General features: G+C 48.0%; 1 protein-coding gene across 1 annotated transcript in view; it reads right to left on the bottom strand.

Moving 5' to 3' along the window:
* The window catches only part of LOC129817875 (YLP motif-containing protein 1-like), a 60,385-nt gene extending 42,551 nt beyond the window's left edge, over positions 1-17,834 (bottom strand). The window contains exons 1-7 of the mRNA XM_055873478.1: positions 16,990-17,834; positions 13,650-13,871; positions 13,026-13,217; positions 11,697-11,897; positions 9,782-10,842; positions 8,612-9,608; positions 6,765-8,440 (exon numbers count right to left, since the gene is read on the bottom strand). Coding sequence (XP_055729453.1) covers positions 6,765-8,440; positions 8,612-9,608; positions 9,782-10,842; positions 11,697-11,897; positions 13,026-13,217; positions 13,650-13,871; positions 16,990-17,568 — 4,928 coding nt within the window. The 5' untranslated portion in view covers positions 17,569-17,834. The remainder of the gene's footprint in view (positions 1-6,764; positions 8,441-8,611; positions 9,609-9,781; positions 10,843-11,696; positions 11,898-13,025; positions 13,218-13,649; positions 13,872-16,989) is intronic.
* Positions 17,835-21,092: the final 3,258 nt, after the last annotated feature.

Below are 21,092 nucleotides of genomic sequence, written 5' to 3'. Positions count from 1 at the left end.
ATGGGCCAGCGTCCCTGTGGAGTCAACATGGGCCAGCGTCCCTGTGGAGTCAACATGGGGCCAGCATCCCTGTGGAGTCAACATGGGGCCAGCATCCCTGTGGAGTCAACATGGGGCCAGCATCCCTGTGGAGTCAACATGGGGCCAGCATCCCTGTGGAGTCAACATGGGGCCAGCATCCCTGTGGAGTCAACATGGGCCAGCATCCCTGTGGAGTCAACATGGGCCAGCATCCCTGTGGAGTCAACATGGGCCAGCATCCCTGTGGAGTCAACATGGGCCAGCATCCCTGTGGAGTCAACATGGGCCAGCATCCCTGTGGAGTCAACATGGGGCCAGCATCCCTGTGGAGTCAACATGGGACAGCGTCCCTGTGGAGTCAACATGGGACAGCGTCCCTGTGGAGTCAACATGGGCCAGCGTCCCTGTGGAGTCAACATGGGCCAGCGTCCCTGTGGAGTCAACATGGACCAGCGTCCCTGTGGAGTCAACATGGGACCAGCATCCCTGTGGAGTCAACATGGGCCAGCATCCCTGTGGAGTCAACATGGGCCAGCATCCCTGTGGAGTCAACATGGGGCCAGCGTCCCTGTGGAGTCAACATGGGCCAGCATCCCTGTGGAGTCAACATGGGACCAGCATCCCTGTGGAGTCAACATGGGCCAGCATCCCTGTGGAGTCAACATGGGCCAGCATCCCTGTGGAGTCAACATGGGCCAGCATCCCTGTGGAGTCAACATGGGCCAACATCCCTGTGGAGTCAACATGGGGCGGCGTCCCTGTGGAGTCAACATGGGCCAGCATCCCTGTGGAGTCAACATGGGCCAGCATCCCTGTGGAACGCTTTCGACACCTTGTCGAGTCCATGTGCCGACGAATTGAGGCTGTTCTGAGGGGGAAAGGCGGTGGTTCAACTCAATATCTTGTTACCGAGTGACGCAGCAGTCTAAGGCACAGCATTGCAGTGCTAGAGGAGTCACTACAGACCCGGGTTTGAGCCCAGGCTGTACATCACAACGGCCGTGACCGGGAGTCTCATAGGGACACAATTGGCCCAGCGTCATCCGGGTTAGGAGAGGGTTCGGACAGGTTTTTAAAAAAAAATAGTTTTCTTAACCAAAATATACACACACACACACACTACCAATCAAAGGTTTGGGGTCACTTAGAAATGTCAGTGTTTATGAAAGAAAAGCTAATTTTTCTGTCAATTTAAAATAACATCAAATTGATCAGAAATAGTGTTGACATTGTTAATGTTGTAAATGACTATTGTAGCTGGAAACGGCAGATTTTTAATGGAATATCTACATAGGTGTACAGAGGCCCATTATCAGCAACCATCACTCCTGTGTTCCAATGGCACGTTGTGTTAGCTAATCCAAGTTTATCATTTTAAAAGGCTAATTCCCGGAGTCGCCTCTTCACTGTTGACGTTGAGACTGGTGTTTTGCGGGTACTATTTCATGAAGCTTCCAGTTGAGGACTTGTGAGGAGTCGGTTTCTCAAACTAAACACTGGAATGTACTTGTCCTCTTGCTCAGTTGTGCACCGGGGCCTCCCACTCTTTCTATTCTGGTTAGAGCCAGTTTGCGCTGTTCTGTGAAGGGAGTAGTACACAGCGTTGTACGAGATCTTCAGTTTCTTGGCAATTTCTCGCGTGGAATAGCCTTCATTTCTCAGAACAAGAATAGACTGACGAGTTTCAGAATAAAGTCATTTGTTTCTGGACATTTTGAGCCTGTAAATCGAACGCACAAATGTTGATGCTCCAGATACTCAACTAGTCTAAAGACCAGTTTATTGCTTCCTTAAAATCAGCACCACAGTTTTACGCTGTGCTACCATATTTGTAAAAGGGTTTTCTAATGATCAATGAGCCTTTTAAAATGATAAACTTGGATTAGCTAACACAACGTGCCATTGGAACACAGGAGTGATGGTTGCTGATAATGGGCTTCTGGACGCCAATGTAGATATTCCATTAAAAATCAGCCGTTTCCAGCTACAATAGTCATTTACAACATTAACAATGTCTACATTATATTTCTGATCAATTTGATGTTATTTTTTGTTTAAAAATGGACAAAAAAATGTGCTTTTCTTTCAAAAACGAGGACATTTCTAAGTGACCTCAAACTTGTGAACGGTAGTATTTGCACACATACATACATACACAGTACCAGTTAAAAGTTTGAACACCTACTCATCCAAGGGTTTTTCTTTATTTTTACTATTTTCTACTTTGTTGAATAATAGTGAAGACATCAAAACTATGGAATCATGTAGTAACCCCAAAAAGTGTTAAACAAATCAAATTATATTTTAGATTCTTCATAGTAGCCACCCTTTGCCTTGATGACAGCTTTGCACATTCTTGGTATTCTCTCAACCAGCTTCATGAGGAATGCTTTTCCAACAGTCTTGGAAGGGGTTTCAACATATGTTGAGCACATGTTGGCTGCTTTTTCTCTCTGCGGTCCAACTCATCCCAAACCATCTCAATTGGGTTGAGGTTGGGTGATTGTGGAGGCCAGGTCATCTGATGCAACACTCCATCACTCTCCTTCTTGGTCAAATAGCCCTTACACAGCCTGGAGATGTGTTGGGTCATTGTCCTGTTGAAAAACAAATTATAGTCCCACTAAACACAAACCAGATGGGATGGCGTATCGCTGCAGAATGCTGTGGTAGCCTGCTGGTTAAGTGTGCCTTGAATTCTAAATAAAATCACAGACGGTGTCACTAGCGAAGCATTCCCACACCATTACACCTCCTCCTCCATGCTTCACGGTGGGAAATAAACATGCAGAGAGATCATCCGTTCACCTACTTTTCGTCTCACAAAGACACAGAGGTTGGAACCAAAAATCTCAAATTTGAACTCATCAGACCAAACGACAGATTTACACCGGTCTAATGTCCATTGCTCGTGTTTCTTGGCCCAAGCAAGTCTCTTTTTGTTGTTGTCCTTTAGTAGTGGTTTCTTTGCAGCAATTAGACCATGAAGGCCTGATTCACCCAGTCTCCTCTGAACAGTTGATGTTGAGATGTGTCTGTTACTTGAACTCTGTGAAGCATTTATTTGGGCTGCAATCTGAGACTGGTAACTAATAAACTTATCCTCTGCAGCAGAGGTAACTCTGGGTCTTCCTTTCCTGAGGCTGGTAACTCTAATAAACTTATCCTCTGCAGCAGAGGTAACTCTGGGTCTTCCTTTCCTGAGGCTGGTAACTCTAATGAACGTATCCTCTGCAGCAGAGGTAACTCTGGGTCTTCCTTTCCTGTGGCGGTCCTCACGAGAGCCAGTTTCATCATAGATACACTACAAGGCTGGTAACTCTAATGAACGTATCCTCGGCAGCAGAGGTAACTCTGGGTCTTCCTTTCCTGTGGCGGTCCTCACGAGAGCCAGTTTCATCATAGATACACTACAAGGCTGGTAACTCTAATGAACTTATCCTCTACAGCAGAGGTAACTCTGGGTCTTCCTTTCCTGTGGCGGTCCTCACGAGAGCCAGTTTCATCATAGAGCTTAATGTTCTTTGCGACTGCACTTGAAGAAACTTTCAAAGTTCATTACATTTTTCAGATTGACTGAGCTTCATGTCTCAAAATGATGGACTGTCATTTCTCTTTGATAATTTGAGCTGTTCTTGACACAATATGGACTTTAATCAAATAGGGCTATCCTTTACTTATAACACCCCTACCTTATCACTACACAACTGATTTATTCAAACGCATTAAGACGGAAAGAAATTACACATATGTACTTTTAACAAGGCACACCTGTTAATTGAAATGCATTCCAGTTGACTACCTCATGAAGCTGCCACTTTCAAGGAGCCGGACACTAATCCGGATGCTTATAAGAAATCCCGCTATGCCCTCAGACGAACCATCAAATAGGCAAAGCATCAATACAGGATTAAGATTGAATCGTACTACACCGGCTCTGACGCTCGTCGGATGTGGCAGGGCTTGAAAAATATTACGGATAACAAAAGGAAACCCAGACACGAGCTGCCCAATGACACGAGCCTACCAGACAAGCTAAATGCCTTTCATGCTAGCTTCGAGGCAAGCAACACTGAAGCATGCATGAGAGCACCAGCTGTTCCAGACAACTGTGTGATCACTCGCCGTAGACGATGTGAGCAAGACCTTTAAAAAGGTCAACATTCACAGACGGATTACCAGGAAGTGTACTCAAAGCATACGCAGACCAACTGTCAAGTGTCTTCACTGACATTTTTCAAAAGCATGCAAAGGTAACCTGGCTAAATGATTACCGTCCCATAGCACTCACATCGGTAGCCATGAAGTGATTTGAAAGGCTGGTCATGGCTCACAACACCATCATCCCGGAAACCCTAGACCCACTCCAATTCACAAAATGCCACAACAAATCCAGAGATGACGCAATCTCAATCGCACACCACACTGCCCTTTCCCACCTGGACGAAAGGAACACCTATGTGAGAATGCTGTTCATTAACTACAGCTCAGCGTTCAACACCATAATGCCCTCAAAGCTCATCACTAAGCTAAGGATTCTGGGACTAAACACCTCCCTCTGCAACTGGATCCTGGACTTCCTGACGGGCCGCCCCCAGGTGGTAAGGGTAGGTAACAACACTGGGGCCCCCCAGGGATGTGTGCTTTGTCCCCTCCTGTACTCCCTGTTCACCCACGACTCCAACACCATTATTAAGTTTGCAGACGACAACAGTGGTAGGCCTGATCTCTGAGAACAATGAGACAGCCTATAGGAAAGAGGTCAGAGACCTGGCTTCTCAACAACTTCTCCCTTCAATGTGAACAAGACAAAGGAGCTGATCGTGGACTATAGGAAAAGGAGGGCCGAACAGGCCCACATTAACATGGAGCGGGTCGAAAGTTTCAAGTTCCTTGGTGTTCACATCACCAACAAACTTTCATGGTCCACACACCAAGACAGTTGTGAAGAGGGCACGACAACACATTTTCCCCCTCAGGAGACTGAAAAGATTTGGCATGGGTCTCCAGAACCTCAAAAAGTTCTATAGCTGCACCATCGAGAGCATCCTGACCAGTTGCATCACCGCCTGGTATGGCAACTGCTCGGCATCTGACCATAAGGCGCTACAAAAGGTAGTGTGTACGGCCCAGTACATCACTGGGGCTAAGCTTCCTACCATCCAGGACCTATATAATAGGTGGTGTCAAGAGGAAGGCCCTAAAAATTGTCAAAAGACTCCAGTCCTCCAAGTCATAGACTGTTCTCTCTACTACCGCACGGCAAGCGGTACCGGAACGCCAAGTCTAGGACCAAAAGGCTCCTTAACAGCGTCTACCTCCAAGCCATAAGACTGCTGAACAATTAATCAAATGGCCACACAGACTATTTACATCCCCCCCCCCCCCCCCCCCCCCCCCATTTTTACACTGCTGCTACTCAGTCAATTGACTCAGTACCGGTACCCCCTGTATATAGCCTCGCTATTGTTATGTAATTTTTTTTCTTACTTTAGTTTATTTAGGAATTATTTTCTTAACTCCATTTCTTTAACTGCATTAAACGCTTGTAAGTAAGCATTTCACAGTAAGTTCTACACCTGTTGTATTCGGCGCATGTGACAAATACAATTTGATTTGAAGCGGGTTGAGAGAATGCCAAGAATGTGCAAAGCTGTCATCAAGGAAAAGGGTGGCTACTTTGAAGAATCTCAAATATAAAATATATTTTGATTTGTTTAACACTTTTTTGGGTTACTACATGATTCCATATGTGTTATTTCATAGTTTTGATGTCATCACTATTATTCTACAAGGTAGAAAATAGTAAAAATATAGAAAAACCCTGGAATGAGAAGGCGTATCCAAACTTTTAACTGGTACCGTATATATACATATATAGTGGCCATACAAAATATTACAGGTATACAGAAAGACCCAAAGGTAGAAACTGTCTCAGGGGGAAAAACACGATAAGACCAAAGACAGTTTCTATCTCGGGGGGGAAAAACACAATAAGACCAAAGACCGTTTCTATCTCGGGGGGGAAAAACACAATAAGACCAAAGACCGTTTCTATCTCGGGGGGGAAAAACACGATAAGACCAAAGACCGTTTCTATCTCGGGGGGGAAAAACACGATAAGACCAAAGACAGTTTCTATCTCAGGGGGAAAAACACAATAAGACCAAAGACAGTTTCTATCTCAGGGGGGAAAACACGATAAGACCAAAGACCGTTTCTATCTCAGGGGGGGAAACACGATAAGACCAAAGACCGTTTCTATCTCAGGGGGGGAAACACGATAAGACCAAAGACAGTTTCTATCTCAGGGGGGAAAACACGATAAGACCAAAGACCGTTTCTATCCCGGGGGAGAAAACACAATAAGACCAAAGACAGTTTCTATCTCGGGGGGAAAAACACGATAAGATCAAAGACAGTTTCTATCTCAGGGGGGAAAACACAATAAGACCAAAGACCGTTTCTATCCCGGGGGAGAAAACACAATAAGACCAAAGACAGTTTCTATCTCAGGGGGAAAAACACAATAAGACCAAAGACCGTTTCTATCTCGGGGGGAAAACACAATAAGACCAAAGACAGTTTCTATCTCAGGGGGAAAAACACGATAAGACCAAAGACCGTTTCTATCTCAGGGGGAAAACACAATAAGACCAAAGACCGTTTCTATCTCAGGGGGAAAACACAATAAGACCAAAGACCGTTTCTATCTCGAAAAACAGTGAGTCTCTATAATTTACCGGATGAGTTTCAGCTCCTGGGCAGCTTTCAGGATGATCTCGTGTTGTCGTTGTGACAGAGCCAGTATGCCCGGCCCAGTTCCATGTGAGGCTGGTTCCGAGGAACTGTCTGGTCCAGTACTGGGAGGAGCAGGGGTCTGGGAAGTTGTGGATGGAGGGATACCTAGATCTGATCTAGGGGGCTCGGGTCGCCCGTCGTAATGGGGCCTATGGTCCTCATAATCTGAGGGGTAGTTTCTCTCTGGAAGGGGTGGTCTGGGTCTCTCCCATTCTGCAGGGGATGGGTAGGGGGGTTTATCGTGCCTGTACGAAGGGTCGTCCGGGAAGTCACGACTTCGGAGCTCTCCTCCTCTTCCACGCTCTTCTCCCTCGTAGGGGTATGGAGGACGGTCTCCGTCTCCCTCGTAAGGGTATGGAAGATGGTCTCGGTCTCTCTCATCGGCCCACTCGTCATCTCTGAAACGGTCTGGGGGAGGTGGAGGACCGCGGGGAGGGTAGGGAGAATAGTCTCTCTCTGGTAGTGGTCCTCCTCTCCCCCTATCCCACTCCCCAACACGAGGACGAGGCTCCTGGGGATAATACTCTTCCTCACAGTCGTACTCATGTGGGGGGTGGTCCGGCCAGTCACGTGGCGGCAGCGTTCTTCCATACCCGTCATCACCAAACTCCTCCCCATAACCCTCCCGGGGGTACCCCTCCAAGTCCTCGAGTGAGCGAGATGGGTGCCGCATCATGCCCCGGCCCATCGGGGCGCCCCGAGGGCCCATCGGACGCCTCCTCATTCCTCCCCGCTCCATCATCTCATGGGGAGGCGGAGGGGGTCCTCTTGGCCCGTCTCTGCCGAGGTGGGGGGGTCGTCCAGGGCCCGGGGGCCAGCCAGGGTCCCTCTCCATGTCGTGGTATGGAGGATGTCCAGCAGGCCCCATCAGATCTCTGTCCATCATCTCTCTAGGCAGAGGAGGCCGCCCCCTCATGTCTCGCTCCATCATATCGTGGTGTATGGTCGGCCCTCGGGGGTTGTAGTCCCGATGCAGCGGGGGTCCCAGAGGGTCCATGTCATCGTCAGGCCCCATGGGGGATCCTAGAGGGTCATGGGGGTCCATGGCTCCGTGAGGAGGAGGAAGGGGGCGTCTGGGACCACCCTGGTGCATGAAGCCGGGCCTGCCTCGTGGGGGGCGACCACGCCCAGGGGGGAAGGGGGCTCGGGGGCCTCCTCTCATGCCATGAGGAGGGGGCCTCCGGTCCATCCAGTATGGATCTCCTTCCTCTCCCCAGTACTCTGGAGGTGGGGGGTCTGCGTCCTCCCAGTGGTGCCCATCTAGAGGCTCTCCTCTCCCCATAGGGGGACCTCCTCTCCCTGGGTCTTCGTAGTAGTCCTCTGGAGGGTAGTAGTGCTCTTCAGGGACCCACATCTCCTCTTCAGGCTGATGAGGACCTTCAGGTTTCTCCAGTGAAGGGTCCTGTTGCCACTCCTGCTGCTGCCAGTCCTCCTCTGGTCCTCCATGTTGTGATCTCATCTCTTCATGTGGAGGTCTGTAGTCGTAAGGAACCCCCTCCATGTCGTCCTCTGTCCTCCCACCTCCCAGAGGGATAGTGTTGGGACTGAAGTCTGGGATACCCGACTGTTTCCCTCCACGTCCCCATAGACTACCTCGCCCCCGCATCCCTCCACCTGCCTCCCCTCGTTCTCTCCCTTCCCTCATCCCGCCGTCCGCTTCCCCTCGTCCTCTCCCTCCCCTCATCCTTCCGTCCGCCTCCCCTCGTCCTCTCCCTCCGTCCGCCTCCCCTCGCCCTCCCCTCATCCCTCCGTCCGCCTCCCCTCGCCCTCCCCTCATCCCTCCGTCCGCCTCCCCCCGTCCTCGCCCTCCCCTCATCCCTCCGTCCGCATCCCCTCGTCCTCGCCCTCCCCAGATCCCTCCGTCCGCCTCCCCTCGTCCTCTCCCTCCCCGCATCCCTCCGTCCGCCTCCCCTCGTCCTCTCCCTCCCCTCATCCCTCCATCCTCCTCCCCTCGTCCTCTACCTCCGTCCTCCCCCCCTCTTGAAGGCCCTAGAGGCTGGCCACGTCCCCCTCTACCACGGCCCATGAGCCCCAGAAGACCAGGGGGTTGGTTGGTCATTGGGTCGGTCTTCGGCGGCTCCGGTCCGTGAGGCTTAGGCCCATGTGTTCCCCGAGACCCGTTGTTGTTATCGACGTTGGTCTTCAACGGCCCGGCCGGTCCACCTGGTTTGAGAGCGGTCTTGGCAGGGGAAGCGGTTTTCGGGGATACAGAAGTGATGGTGGACACGGGGTGCTTGGCACCGGCAGCGGCAGAGGGGCTCACCTCTTCCTTTTTGGCAGTGGAGTCCTTACTAGCAGCAGCATCGGCCTCTGCTTTCGTCTGAGGGATGGGGTCATTTTGGACGAAGAAGCCCTCAAGGGACTCCAACATGTCCTCTGACATATCTCCTGGTTCTGCCAATTCACCTTGCTTAGTTGTACTGTCTGCTACTGGTTTAGTTGGCCCAGTAGGTTTAATACCAGGAAGCTTAGAGCCTGGTGGCATCTCAGTCTTACCCTGAGATAGTTTGGTGTCTTTGCCAGTGTCTGGTTTAGGCTGTGGGCCTATATAGGGTGCTGAGGGACCAGTGGGTCTTTCAAAGCGGGCTGGGGGGCTCTGTCTCGCGGGGTGGTCGAAGTGGGGCCCCTGCTGTCCGAACCGAGGCCCTGGTCCTCTGGGGCCAAACTGATTAAACCTTGGGTGCTGCTGGTTGAACCTGGGACCTGGTGGAGCGTTGATCCTCTGCTGTTGAACGGACTGCTGCTGCTGGTCAAACCGCGGGCCGTTCCCTCTCGGACCATCAAACCTGGGTGGAAAGAAAACACATGAATGTTTGAACAGCCTGTAAATGGTAATGTTTTTTTGTTTTGTTTTAATCCAAGTTGTCACGTTCAGGTACAACCAAAATCTCTCCCAAAGAGATACCTGGAGGGTAGCGGGGGGGTTTGAATATCATTATGTTGTGAATACACAAGTTACCTTGGTCCTCTGGGGCCTTGGTAGGATGGAGGCTGTCCTCCTTGTGGACCTGGCGGTCTCCCTCCTGGGCCTGCCCCTCTACCAGGGGGTCCAGACATGTTGTACTGCTCTGACTGAGGGCCCTGGTGCCCGGGTCGAGGGCCCTGGTGCCCGGGTCGAGGGCCCTGGTGCCCTGCTGGTGGGCCCTGGTGCCCTGTTGGAGGGCCCTGGTGCACGGGTGGAGGGCCCTGGTGCACGGGTGAAGGGCCCTGGTGCACGGGTGGAGGGCCCTGGTGCACGGGTGGAGGGCCCTGGTGCCCTGTTGGAGGGCCCTGGTGCCCTGTTGGAGGGCCCTGGTGCCCGGGTGGAGGGCCCTGGTGCCCTGCTGGTGGGCCCTGGTGCACGGGTGGAGGGCCCTGGTGCCCTGTTGGAGGGCCCTGGTGCACGGGTGGAGGGCCCTGGTGCCCTGCTGGTGGGCCCTGGTGCACGGGTGGAGGGCCCTGGTGCACGGGTGAAGGGCCCTGGTGCACGGGTGGAGGGCCCTGGTGCACGGGTGGAGGGCCCTGGTGCCTTGTTGGAGGGCCCTGGTGCACGGGTGGAGGGACCTGGTGCCTTGTTGGAGGGCCCTGGTGCCCGGGCGGAGGGCCCTGGTGCACGGGTGGAGGGCCCTGGTGCACGGGTGAAGGGCCCTGGTGCACGGGTGAAGGGCCCTGGTGCACGGGTGAAGGGCCCTGGTGCACGGGTGAAGGGCCCTGGTGCACGGGTGGAGGGCCCTGGTGCACGGGTGAAGGGCCCTGGTGCACGGGTGGAGGGCCCTGGTGCACGGGTGGAGGGCCCTGGTGCACGGGTGGAGGGCCCTGGGACATGGGTCCAGAGGTGGACGAGGGCTGGCTACCTGGCTGGGACGGCGTGGATGGGCTCACCACGTGGCCTTGTTGATTCTGCGAGTCCGCTCCAGACTGTGGGTACTGACCATACTGGCTGTACTGGTCCTCGTACCCTCCACTACTATACCGGTCACTACTACTGTATTGGTCAGCTCCGTACTGTTGCTGCATGGCTCGCAGTGTGGTGACCCTCTCCTGCAATCAAATCACATTTAAGGAGCCCTTTTAAAATATATATATATATTATTTTTTTTACATTAAAGCTGGCTATGGTGTATTCAGCATCGTGAAACATTCAGAACTGAACAGCTGGAAATACAATGACTAGAGTGAACACAGGTGTCTATTGCATACGACAGATATCACCAGGGATCATCAACTAGATTTAGCTTCTGGCACATTTTCTCTTGAGCGAGTGGTTATGGGGGCCGGAACATAATTACTAATAATTTATAGACTGCAAAGGTGCTGAGGTGGAGTTTGTCAGGCTGTACCTGTAGGTGTGCTGAGGTGGAGTTTGTCAGGCTGTACCTGTAGGTGTGCTGAGGTGGAGTTTGTCAGGCTGTACCTGTAGGTGTGCTGAGGTGGAGTTTGTCAGGCTGTACCTGTAGGTGTGCTGAGGTGGAGTTTGTCAGGCTGTACCTGTAGGTGTGCTGAGGTGGAGTTTGTCAGGCTGTACCTGTAGGTGTGCTGAGGTGGAGTTTGTCAGGCTGTACCTGTAGGTGTGCTGAGGTGGAGTTTGTCAGGCTGTACCTGTAGGTGTGCTGAGGTGGAGTTTGTCAGGCTGTACCTGTAGGTGTGCTGAGGTGGAGTTTGTCAGGCTGTACCTGTAGGTGTGCTGAGGTGGAGTTTGTCAGGCTGTACCTGTAGGTGTGCTGAGGTGGAGTTTGTCAGGCTGTACCTGTAGGTGTGCTGAGGTGGAGTTTGTCAGGCTGTACCTGTAGGTGTGCTGAGGTGGAGTTTGTCAGGCTGTACCTGTAGGTGTGCTGAGGTGGAGTTTGTCAGGCTGTACCTGTAGGTGTGCTGAGGTGGAGTTTGTCAGGCTGTACCTGTAGGTGTGCTGAGGTCGAGTCCATCTGTTCCTGCCACTGTTTCCACTGTAACTCATAGTCCTGTAGCTGGTCTTTATGTGGGTAGGACAGGAACTCCTCCTGCCACCGGCTGAAGGTGCGGCCCCAGTCTGCAAACACCGGGCCAAACTGCTGCTGCTGCGTCTCATAGTGACTCAGCTGCATGGCCATAGACATTGTCTACACAAAGGGGGGGGGGGGGGGGGGAGAAAAACTGTTGTCCAAACAATGTGGAAATTTGCCTTGGGCATAGGCCTCATATAAAGAAGAGGACATCTCAGAGAATAGAATCGGCTTATTTAATTGTCCATCTTTCGAAGGAAATTAGAATTTTGTTTTCATAATAACCCCTGACAGCAAACAGACAACACACATTTTGTGAGGAGCCTGCTGGGTGGGATAACATGCTCTACAATCATTTTGTGAGGAGCCTGCTGGGTGGGATAACATGCTCTACAATCATTTTGTGAGGAGCCTGCTGGGTGGGATAACATGCTCTACAATCATTTTGTGAGGAGCCTGCTGGGTGGGATAACATGCTCTACAATCATTTTGTGAGGAGCCTGCTGGGTGGGATAACATGCTCTACAATCATTTTGTGAGGAGCCTGCTGGGTGGGATAACATGCTCTACAATCATTTTGTGAGGAGCCTGCTGGGTGGGATAACATGCTCTACAATCATTTTGTGAGGAGCCTGCTGGGTGGGATAACATGCTCTACAATCATTTTGTGAGGAGCCTGCTGGGTGGGATAACATGCTCTACAATCATTTTGTGAGGAGCCTGCTGGGTGGGATAACATGCTCTACAATCATTTTGTGAGGAGCCTGCTGGGTGGGATAACATGCTCTACAATCATTTTGTGAGGAGCCTGCTGGGTGGGATAACATGCTCTACAATCATTTTGTGAGGAGCCTGCTGGGTGGGATAACATGCTCTACAATCATTTTGTGAGGAGCCTGCTGGGTGGGATAACATGCTCTACAATCATTTTGTGAGGAGCCTGCTGGGTGGGATAACATGCTCTACAATCATTTTGTGAGGAGCCTGCTGGGTGGGATAACATGCTCTACAATCACGCAAACTGTATTTTATCCATGCAAGATGCTGCGCACATAATGGTAATTACTATAATAATGAAACGGACTGAAATAGGCACAGAACTGATCACAACTTCAGCTATATTCAAAAGAATATATATATATTAAAAAATGAGGGGGAAGAATCTTGATTCATGAACATTTTCAGTGTGCAAAAAAAATACATAAAAAAAAAAAAAGAGTCTCAAAACAAATGTGATAGAGATACCTCTAGCTGTGCAGGTTGTTGGATACACTGCTGGTACTGGTTGAGGATGGCCTGTAGCTGAGCATGGTGCTGCATCAGGGCTTGGTACTGGTAGCCCGCTCTCTGCTGCTGGGCCTGCTGCCACTGGGCCGCTGCACTCTGGAGCTGCTGTAGGCGGGCCACCTCTACTGGGTCCTGGTTCGCGGGGGCAGGCTGCAGGAGGAGGAGGATACTAGATTTGTATAGCCTTTTCATTACAGCAGGAATCTCAAAGACACTCTATTGGCTAAGTTCTTAGGCTGGAAGATATTCCACAGAGGCACGTCTTCAACAGGCTACATTTTTCTGTTTCCACACTGCACTTCAAGGACAGAGGTGAAAGTTCACACAATATATTCATTTACTTGTCTTCCCCACCCCCCCAATGACATTGTGAAACCGATACGTGAATATCTACCATATCAGGGAATTGTTACAGCACATCATCGGAGAACGTTCTGACAATATTGCAAAGGAATGTTTTAAAACTTCTCATTCTCATGAGATCCTGTACATTTTGAGCTATGTCTACGATAGACCAAGATGCTCACCTACAATACTAATCACAGTCTCTCAGACATGTGAAACAGTCGGGTTTCTCTTTACCTTTTCGTCATCAGGTGGAGGTGGTGGTGGGGGCTCCTCTTTTGGTGGTGGTGGCGGAGGGGCGTTCTTGGGTGGTTCCGATGGAGGGGGAGGGGCGGCTGCAGCCGAGTGGGGCTGGGGTTTGGGAGGTGGGGGCGTTGAGCCATCACCCTGGCCTTGGTTGGTCTTCTCTGCTTTCAGCCTCTGCAAGTTCTGGAGATGCTGCTTGTACCAGTACTGCTGCTGGATGACAACAACAACAACAACAACACATCATATCAACATGACAATATCAGGCACGCTGGTTAGCACGGTGTTCTAGCGACACAGCGCTTCTCTGAGACGTGATGACAACTTGTGCAGGTAGGTCTCATCACAACACTATGAGAAACTAGCTTGGCCCCAGATAGATCTTTATGCTGTTCCGTCAACTCCTACGCTTATTGACCTAGGGCCGTCCCCGACAACAACAAAAAATCTTAGTCGACCAATCGATCGTCTGTTCTTTCGACCAATCGATTGGTCGAAAATGTTAAAAGGTGTATTTTTCCATCTATAGACCCACCCGGTGTGTTATAATCAAATCAACAACATCCACTGAGGCTGACTGATGCTTTAAGCGCACGCTTTGATTAAATAATTAAGACACACAAATGACTAGAGTGAGTCCGACCAAGCAATTGTTTGAAATGTGCCCGGCCGGCCTCAGACTATCTGCACCGTGTAAATGTATTATTTTTTTTTAAAGACAGCGAGTGACTGTGTGAGTAGCACCCGTTGTTTCTCTCTCTCTCTCTCCTCCCTGCTGCAGCGACCACCACAGAATATCAAAGTGTTTATCACGCTGTCCGTGTTGCTGAAGCTGCAACATAATTGCAGACGTTTCTGACTGAAAAGTTCTGTTACTTGAAATCTCTCGTTTGTTTAGGGAAAAATATTCCCTATTCCCTCAAGCCTCTCTTTACGTGACACGTGTACACGTCGCATGCACGTAGCAAAAAAGACTATTCACACGCGACTACTATTACTAGGGAACGCTGGTGATGTAATTATTGCTCCAGAATGTCCGTTATTCCAGAAGACGATTTTAGTTTCCCCAAACTGCCCCCATGTTATTCTTCTTTTATTTTCAATAAATTGACAGTTATGAAGGAAGCTTGGAGGATTTTATTCTAGGTGTGAAGATACAGTATTTCAACATGTCAAGGTGATGGGTCCCACACTGATAACTCCAGCTTGGTTCCCAACTTTCTAAAACATACCAAACCATCGTTCCTGTAGTGTCTCCATAATATTTGAATTGAGGAAGTGTGAATCATTAGGATATTTTAGCGATCCGCAGTACGTCCTAAATATCCCCCAGCCTTCAGATGGGAGCTAAACAGTGCACTTGCACTCGAGATGCATTTTAAGCCTACGGATGACAAAGTTACGGTATAATTTCCAAACCTTTAGGTCAGTTGTATGCTGCTGCTTTGCCATCTATTAACAGCAAGGGTCGCATTAAATAGGCTCAATGTTGTTGTTTTTTTACTGATGCATTGTTTTTGAACAAAAGCATTCACTGAAAGTTTATAGGCTGCATGTAGTCCATTCATATATATAGTTTATGCGCCGCACTTTGTTCAATTTTTCCAATCAGTTATTGTTTTCTTGTGCAAACCCGCAAGCAACAGCTGTCAAACGGAGACATTTCCCTCAAACACAGGGATGTCGAGTCACACAGGACTAGTATTATCAGAGGACTTTTGGAGTTCGCCGTAAAATAGTAGGTTATTCTGTCTGAAATTGTTACTCTCCTGCCATGTAAAAAAAATACTGACAAGGCAGATTCGGATGTGACTAATTGTGGAAAATACTGGAGATCAAGAAACAGAAGGTAAGGTGTGTGCTGTGTGTATATTATGTGTGCCAAACAGCTGCTGTATAGATTACACTAGAATTGTTCTGACCGTTTGGAACAATGTAAACACTAAATAAATTATAAGCGTACCAGAGTCTGTCGTAATGTTTTTTGGTTTGTTAAGCCTTTATTACAGCAAAGAATACAAATAATCGTTTTCATTTGTGAATGCAATTTCTAAAACGGAACGATTTATTTATTGTTTAAGCTAATTATTCAAGGCTCGCTTTATTTTATTTTAAAACTAAAATGCTTGATTGCATTTCAAATCATGAATGACTCGTATGCTGTGCGATGACATGAACAAATGAATAATTGACTGATACAGTAGCCTATATAAGTATTGAAATATAGTAAGTTACAGTACTAAGATTAAACAGGATGTGCTCTTAGGCCTACAGCTCAATGGTGGTTATACAAGGCTACTATACGAAGCCTAATAATGATATTAGTTATTATTATAATAATAATAGTAATAACAATAATAATAAGTAATAATAACAAGGAGATCAAGGAAAAGGAGCGTTATAATAAATAATCAACATTAGTGAAATCAACACTAAATAAATTATAAATAATTTAGTTGTGTATATTACATTTGAATGAAGATGACTTGGAATGAAATAATCTCATCTCTAATAGAGCTGCTGCCTGCCAAAAAAATCACTATTTAGTAGTTCTTCAAAGTAAATAAGGCATACTTTTATGACTGCTGAATGCAAACGATCACTGATCATGTATTTTCAGGTAGAGATACCAAGCAAAGCAAAAGCTGCTTTCTATATCCCCTCAAGATCCCCACAGATCGGACAAGTTAATGTGCAATGGATCATGGTTATTGTAGGTAATTAGCGAGTTTTATGCACTAAACTATGTAAAACATTGTCTTGTTGGAAACTACAACTCCCTGCTACGTCGCACAGTTCAGGCTGGGGATCATTATTGGGCTCACAGATAAAACCCTAAATAAACGGAATTAAAATAATTGTAACCGAAGTTGGTCGATTAGTTGTTTTAAAACCGAAAAATAACCGACATTTTGGTTAATTGCTCAGCACTAATGGAGACGTAACATGCCCAGTTTAAAGGCCGACCGGGGTATAGCAGGTTGCCATTAGCAACTACATTTTACAACTTATTTTGTGTGCAATTTTACAATAATCGGTTCAAGGACATACATGTAGTGTATTATAAACAAGTATTGGTAACATGATTGTCTTCGAAATTGGTATTATTATTATTATACATGTTTCTTTTTTTTTTTTTCACGACCACGAAGATCGCCATTTTTCTATTCAATTATAATGGGGATCCTGTTTTCTGTTAACAATGCCTGCAGTACCGCGGTCGCCCTTGAACTCCCGTGGCTTCAATGAGAGGGGGCAGTCGTTCTCCCTGATCCGAGTTTCCATGTCGGAAATTTGAGTCTTTTGGGGCCAAAGATTCTTTCTTGTTTACCTCTTTAGTCGCTGGTATACCATTGTTCTGAGTGGGTACCTGTGGGTTCGCCTCTGATGGGAGTGGGTCCTCCTCTGATGGGGGAAGCTGGGTCTCTTTGGGCTGCAGTGGCAGCAGCGGCGGCTGAAGTTGTGGGCTGGGCGCCCCGGCTTCCATGGACTGATACTCATCTTGATAAGTGGAAGGGCCTTTTATGGACTGATACTCATCTTGGTATGGGGAAGGGGCACTGGCCCCCGTTGAACCATACCCATATCCCGAGTTGCCTTGCCACGACTCCGCCGTAGGACCACCGCCGCCATAGGGGTTTTCATTTACGTTCCTGTCGTGGTGCAGCACAGATTGGAGCTGTTTTTGATGGAGCTGTTGCAGCTGCTGCATCTGCTGGAGATGCTGCTCCCGCAGACTGTTGAACGTTGACCCGGGTGCAGCTGCGGGTGTAGCAGCAGCATAGCTCCCGAATCCTCCCCCGAAGCCTTCGCCTTGAGGAGACTGACCCCTCGGCGCACCGAAGTGCTGCTGTGAAGGTGGTTGATGGCCGCCACCACCACCATAGTTACTGCCCCAAGAGGGATACATGCTTTGGAAGCAGCGAGCAATGTGTAGGCCTTTGTCCTCACATAAAGCTGGTGCAGTTAAAATTACAAATTTAAAGCTACGTTATCCTCGATAGAGGTACGTTACCACGCGTGTTATCCGTAAACAAACGTTGATTATTGATGTCGTTTGATGTATCAATAAATACTAACAAATGAAATAAACTGCGTTGTTCGTGTGGGTTTTCGGGTTCCGTATCATTTAGCTACAAAGCTAGCTGGTTGTGGAGGGAAACGTAAACGCTGATTGGTTGGCATGTAGTCTTATACACATCATTTCCGGTTCGCCCAAATAGTTATTTTTCCATTCCACAAGAGGGTGACATTTCTTTATAAATATACAAGCCTCATACGCCACAGCCAGATTTCAGTAGTCCAACCAAGGATTGTCTATTATATTGACAAGATAGTCAAGTGACCGCACTAACAATGGAAATATCTCCTCAAAGATGGAAGGCGAGATCAGATGGGACCATTCTAGCCAATGAGAGGGCAGATAACAGTGAACAACACGCCGTAGAGATAGGCAGGGGACTCATCTTTGTATCTGTGCGGTTATAGCGTCTGTGACGGCATAAAATACAAGTTTATTTGTCACCTTGAAATGCTTACTTACGAGCCCGTTCCCAACAATGCAGAGTTAAAAAGTAATAAACATTTGCAAAACAAAAATAAATAAATAAAAGACAGCACCATTGTGACAATATCCATTTTAAAGCTTCAGTTATCTTCTTTATTGACTGATTGCGCAAAACTCATAGGAATCCCTATCCAGTTGACTACTTTAAAATGGTGGAAATCCTCTGGCAATATCCATATCCACGATGAGTCCTCAATCTATGACAACAGGCACAACTATGCCTCCTCCCCCGACCGTAAATTGGAGAATTTTGTATTTTGCCAAACACCTGAAACCTATTTTCCTGCAATCTAGAGCCATAATCATTTGGCTAATTCTATGTAAAATAAATAAATAATTAATAACATGTTTCTTTTTCTGCATATCTAAGTATACATCTTGAGCTGTCTGTGTCCTAACTGGTGTTTTTAATTTTATTTTTTAAGACACTAAATATGCTTCACTCCGTCTCTGCTAAAATCTGGGTGAAACCAACTTCATAAAATTACTAAGTGGCTATTAGAATTACAGAGAAACGGCACGGCCACAGACTTTCACCCTACCCTTCGCCCAGTGTTACTGTTTTGCCCTCAGTTAGAATTAGCTCCACCACTAAATCTGTATTAATTGTAAGCAGAACCACTTAAAAATAATCGTTAAAGAGGATTAATCAACTCCCGCCACGTTTAATGTCTCACGTTAATGAGTTTGTCAGCAGCGTTTTAATATCTCCTAATGACCTCGTATTTTAGTGATGACATTAAAAGGGTGTTGGAGAAGAAATGGCCCATTCAGGATCCAAAGAAAGCCCCCCCAATGACACCCTATTCCCCTATATAGTGCACTACTTTTGACCAGCAATGTGGGGGACTATTCCCCTATATAGTGCACTACTTTTGACCAGCCCTGTACGGGACAATAGAAGGACTAGTGTTATATTTGGGATGCAGCCCCTACTCTCTAGACGGGACGACCTTCCCGACGCAAGGACACGGTCACACTACGAGCTCTGGCCTTCAGGGAGAGATACAGATACTTTATCAGGGGATGGGAGAGGAGGGTGGAGGAGTCCCTATAGAGGAGCTCTGCGTCCTCTCCTTTATAAAGCATGACTGGCACAATGTGACACAGCAGCCTGGACTCAGAGCCATACAAAAAACATACTTTATGTATTTCTGAGCGCCTCCAAGACTTATGATACTTACTGGTCTAGTTACTTGAGACAGAAATAAAGTAGGGAGGTTGGTCGGGGAGGATTGTTGGGCGTAATCCGCGATAGTCTAGCAATACAAAGGTTGCGTGTTCGAGTCACGTCAGGGACAACTTTAGAATTTTAGCTAACCCTTATTCTGAACTTAACCCAATTCACCTAACCTGCTACGTAAATTCACCTAACCTGCTACGTAAATTCACCTAACTTGCTATGTAAATTCACCTAACCTGCTACGTAAATTCACCTAACCTGCTACGTAAATTCACCTAACTTGCTATGTAAATTCACCTATCCTGCTACGTAAATTCACCTAACCTGCTACGTAAATTCACCTAACTTGCTATGTAAATTCACCTATCCTGCTACGTAAATTCACCTAACCTGCTACGTAAATTCACCTAACTTGCTATGTAAATTCACCTATCCTGCTACGTAAATTCACCTAACCTGCTATGTAAATTCACCTATCCTGCTATGTAAATTCACATAACCTGCTACGTAAATTCACATAACCTTTCTGGCCAGTTACTCTAACCTTTGTCGTTAGTTCCCCTAACCACCAACCTTAATTATCCCCAAGCAACCTGGTCTCAGATGAAAACTTGCAATACTATATGTCCTCCAAGACTAATAAGTTACTTCATGGAATTCGTATGATTTTGTACAACCAGGTAATACATATTATACACCATCTATGTCGCATGATATTGTATGACCGCTAACCTAACGTAACCTAAGGTTAGGTTCACAGGTTTACGTACAGAGTAATACGAATTGCTCTGAGACCAAGTTGGATACAGTTCTGTTTAGATTACAACAATACACTGTGTAGGGAATAGCATAGGGAGACCAGGGAACAGTGTAGGGGGGACCAGGAAATAGCATAGGGAGGCCAGGGAATAGCGTAGGGAGGCCAGGGAATAGTGTAGGGAGACCAGGGAATAGCATAGGGAGGCCAGGGAATAGCATAGGGAGACCAGGGAACAGTGTAGGGAGGACCAGGAAATAGCATAGGGAGGCCAGGGAATAGCGTAGGGAGGCCAGGGAATAGTGTAGGGAGACCAGGGAACAGTGTAGGGAGACCAGGGAATAGCATAGGGAGGCCAAGGAATAGCATAGGGAGACCAGGGAATAGCATAGGGAGGCCAGGGAATAGTGTAGGGAGGCCAGGGAATAGTGTAGGGAGGACCAGGGAATAGCATAGGGAGACCAGGGAATAGCATAGGGAGACCAGGGAATAGCATAGGGAGGCCAGGGAATAGTGTAGGGAGGCCAGGGAATAGCATAGGGAGACCAGGGAATAGCATAGGGAGGCCAGGGAATAGTGTAGGGAGGCCAGGGAATAGTGTAGGGAGGCCAGGGAATAGTATAGGGAGGACCAGGGAATAGCATAGGGAGGACCAGGGAATAGCAGAGGGAGGACCAGGGAATAGCATAATGCATAATGCATCTTGGTTCAGCTTTGTATAGAACAGCAGGATATGCCTTTACTGCTCTGGACAGTAGGCCTTTGTACAGTGTCTTTTGGTAGGCTGTAGGGTGACAGTATACTGTACTACTATATCTACTACTATATCTACTACTATATCTACTACTACTGTTTAATATATGGAAGAAAGGGCAATCGTTTTAGTACAAATTAGGTTAACCATATTTTGTCACTTTTATTCTTTCG

The sequence above is a fragment of the Salvelinus fontinalis genome, chromosome 20, assembly GCF_029448725.1.
Source record: "Salvelinus fontinalis isolate EN_2023a chromosome 20, ASM2944872v1, whole genome shotgun sequence".
Classification (NCBI taxonomy): domain Eukaryota; kingdom Metazoa; phylum Chordata; class Actinopteri; order Salmoniformes; family Salmonidae; genus Salvelinus; species Salvelinus fontinalis.
This window is presented reverse-complemented; position numbering and strand designations above follow the sequence as displayed.